General features: G+C 35.7%; 1 protein-coding gene across 1 annotated transcript; it reads left to right on the top strand.

The window, feature by feature from the left end:
- Positions 1–759: 759 nt before the first annotated feature.
- On the top strand, positions 760–3,054 carry LOC138855332 (pro-resilin-like). Its single transcript, XM_070104241.1, has 3 exons — positions 760–865; positions 1,862–2,014; positions 2,614–3,054. Exons 1-3 carry the CDS (start codon positions 785–787, stop codon positions 2,851–2,853), a joined length of 474 nt encoding a protein of 157 aa, XP_069960342.1. The 5' UTR covers positions 760–784; the 3' UTR covers positions 2,854–3,054.
- Positions 3,055–3,535: the final 481 nt, after the last annotated feature.

Here is a 3,535-nt window from a genome sequence, read left to right as displayed (position 1 = left end):
ATATATATATATGTACATATATATATATATATATATATATATATATATATATATATATATATATATATATATATATATATATATATATATATATATATATATATATTTGTCTTTAAATAAAATATATATACATAATATAGGGGGTGGTAGGAGAAAATTCTCAAACAGCTTCAGGGAGAATCTTGAGTTTTCCCAGAAGCAAGTTTATTCTTTTCTCTGAGGATGAGGGTCCCCATAACAGTTCTAGAGGTGGTACCTCCCTATATTTTTTTGTAAAAATATATATATATATATATATATATATATATATATATATATATATATATATATATATATATATATATATATATATATATATATATATATATATATATATATATATATATATATATAGGCTCCTCGTTCAGTGTGTATCTCCCTTTACATATACACAAGTTTGTAATAGTTATACATGTATCTTGTGTGTTTACCACACGTTCTGAGGGTAGCCCCAACACTATATGTTTTCAGTTCTCTTTCCTGTGTTTAATTCGTCATTAATCTTAATTATACGGGTATATTTTTATTTTTTATTACATGCGTTCTATGGGCTTTGCTTTACTACTGTACTGATTAAATTAAAATGATTTAAAACAATATTCTTAATGTGTATCGCATGTGTTGTAAATTTCTCTATTGTTGCATTATAGAGGTGATACTGGTACCTGACACATTTATGTAGCTGATGTAGCACGGCTGAATCACGATAGATGACATGGATGTAGGCGTGGCCAGGTATGGAGAGATGAAGCAAGTATATAAGCCAGGTCGGAGAGGCTCCCAGCATCACTTGTCATCACACACCATCATGATGATCACTGCAGAGGTAAGACCAGTCTGATCCGCTCCTCTCATCTGGCTCTGGTAGCAACCAATTATATTTTTTTCAGTGTGATAGAATACGTCTTCAGTTTCTGTTAAGCATCGGTCACTGAAGCGGAAATTCTCTTAATGTGTGTCATGCAGGTATATAAACCCATGACAAGAGAAAGTTACTTTTGCATATTAAGAGATTATTATTTTCTCTCGTCGACTGCCAACAAATCACGGAACGGGGGGAGCTTGAACTCATGGCAATTGAGTCCTAAAAAAAATTATTTCCCGCACTAACCTGAGAGTTTTAGAACTCACTTGGCACAGGTTCAAATTCCACCCGTTCGGTGGTTTATTATTTCATGGTGATGTTCTAAATTTATTCAAGGATATGGAAAGTAACTATATATACTGGTCCTTGTTTTCCATGTTATTACGGACGACCATGTTACTACGGACGACCATGTTACTACGGACGACCATGTTACTACGGACGACCATGTTACTACGGACGACCATGTTACTACGGACGACCATGTTACTACGGACGACCATGCAGAGAACAGAAAATAATCATTGGTGACAGCCCTTCCTGTCATCATTACATTGTTTAAATATGAGTAACTGCATAAACATAGTTTTAATAATTATTTTTTAGTTGTCCGCTCCATAACTATTCTTAAAATTGGTAATTTTGAAGTAGTCTGATTTTTGTCATTCTGTACAGTATTTATATAATTATCGGGCCTGCAAAATATTATCTATAAAACATATATTTTGCCTTGAAGCTAATTAGTTCTTATAATTACGATACTATAAATATAATTTTTCCATTTGATTTTAAATACGAGGCTCATTATCACTAAAGATTTTTTTAATTGTGCCTCTTTATCTAGCTTGATAAAATAAATAACTAAGAATGTGAGCCTTCGAGGATATCTGAATATTCACTTACTGAATCAACACACGATGTTTCAAGAGTTTACTTTATGTTCCTCCTGTGACCCAGCTAACCTTCTTGCTGAACCTCGTCGCTTGTGCCCTTGGTGGGACCTCCCTTGGCCTCCATGGAGGGTTCCTGAGTGGCGGAATCCAACACGGAGGACTCCACCAGGGCGGCGTGATCTACGGTGGCCCCGTCTATCATGACCCCTATCATAACGTAAGCTGTTCCATGCCGCATGTTTTATGCAACTGTTGTTCGACAACTATGACTCGGAACTTCCACTCCTCAGGAGCATTAACTTCCCATTTATGTCATACTATGTGATTCTAAAATATTACGTGAAACCATTTAGGACAACAACGAATAAGTTACCAGCTTATAATATTTACTCTTGTCCCTCCATTGAAATGTGTGTTCAATCATCATTGTAGATGATTCTGAAAGATTCGAATAAAAAAAACTCATAGCAGGAGTTCCTTTAGAGTTCAGAATGTCTGTCAGTAACACAGAATGTAAATAATTAGATATTTGTTGAAAATATTGAGTAATTAGAATATCCTGTCCACTCTGGACAGATAACGGTGTACGACACATGGTTAACAAATGCTTATAATGCAAGCTATGTGAACAAAAAAATATCATTATAAACTGCTTCATTACAGAGACTGAAGAGTCATATAGTTCTCCATGATCTTGACATATTGTAATGAGAAAGTTAAAGTCATACAAAATTACCTTTCAAAACGAGTCGTAAAATATAGCAACAAATTAATTTTATATGTACCACCATTAAATTATATTGCATCATGGTACAGGCTCCAGCTCACTACACCTTCAACTATGCCGTGAGTGACGACTACACTGGCAGTAACTTCGGTCACAGTGAGTCTCGTGACGGCTACAAGACTGAAGGAAAGTACTACGTGAACCTTCCTGACGGGCGTATCCAGACTGTCAAGTACTACGCAGACGAGACCGGCTACCACCCAGAGGTCTCCTATGAGGGTGTGGCTCATTACCAACACGCTGTTCCTGCCTATGGTGGCTACCATTAGAAGTTTGCTTTGTAACTGCCTTTTTGGAGCTACAAAAGTGGAGCTATGCTGGTGATGCCTCGTTGAATCAACGTGTGTGAATGGACGGTGCTATTTATTATTTTTAAGAGTTATCGACCTACAGCGAAATGTGAACAGCATATCGCTTTCTCAAACAATGTTAGGTTCTTAATGTTGTCCGAATAAAATAAGAGACTGATACATTTTTACTAAATTCCCCTCACCTTAGTTTTGAACGTGAGTTCAAAAATTTTAAAGCGACTGCACTCTAGACTGTCTGTATAAGTTTTCGTGTACGCCATATAATTAACGTAAATATATACACAAATTAGAATGTCCTGATAGGTAGTCGGTTTTTAGCCTATAATAGAGGCATGCGGCCAGACTTTACATCCTGGAGCTGAAGTAAGGCGTAGCAGCTGGAAGTGATGCCACAGATGAACGTGGCCCGCCAGTTTAAGTCATGCTAAATAGTTGGCTAACAAAGGAGTTTCAGAATATTAAATATTAATTTAATTGAAATTTGAAAGTGGTGGAGATGATGAGAGTGAAGAAAGGTTATTGATAATGTAGTAACGCAGAGTTTGTAAGGAAGACTACAGAGTTGTGGTTAATCTTGTCACACCAATTAAACATATAAAATAATCGTCCCACGCAACATGCAACAAAATTCTAAATTCAT

This window comes from Cherax quadricarinatus, chromosome 90 (assembly GCF_038502225.1).
Source record: "Cherax quadricarinatus isolate ZL_2023a chromosome 90, ASM3850222v1, whole genome shotgun sequence".
In the NCBI taxonomy this organism is placed as follows: Eukaryota; Metazoa; Arthropoda; class Malacostraca; order Decapoda; family Parastacidae; genus Cherax; species Cherax quadricarinatus.
Note: the sequence above shows the minus strand (reverse complement) of the source record. Positions and strands in the feature narration are given on the sequence as shown.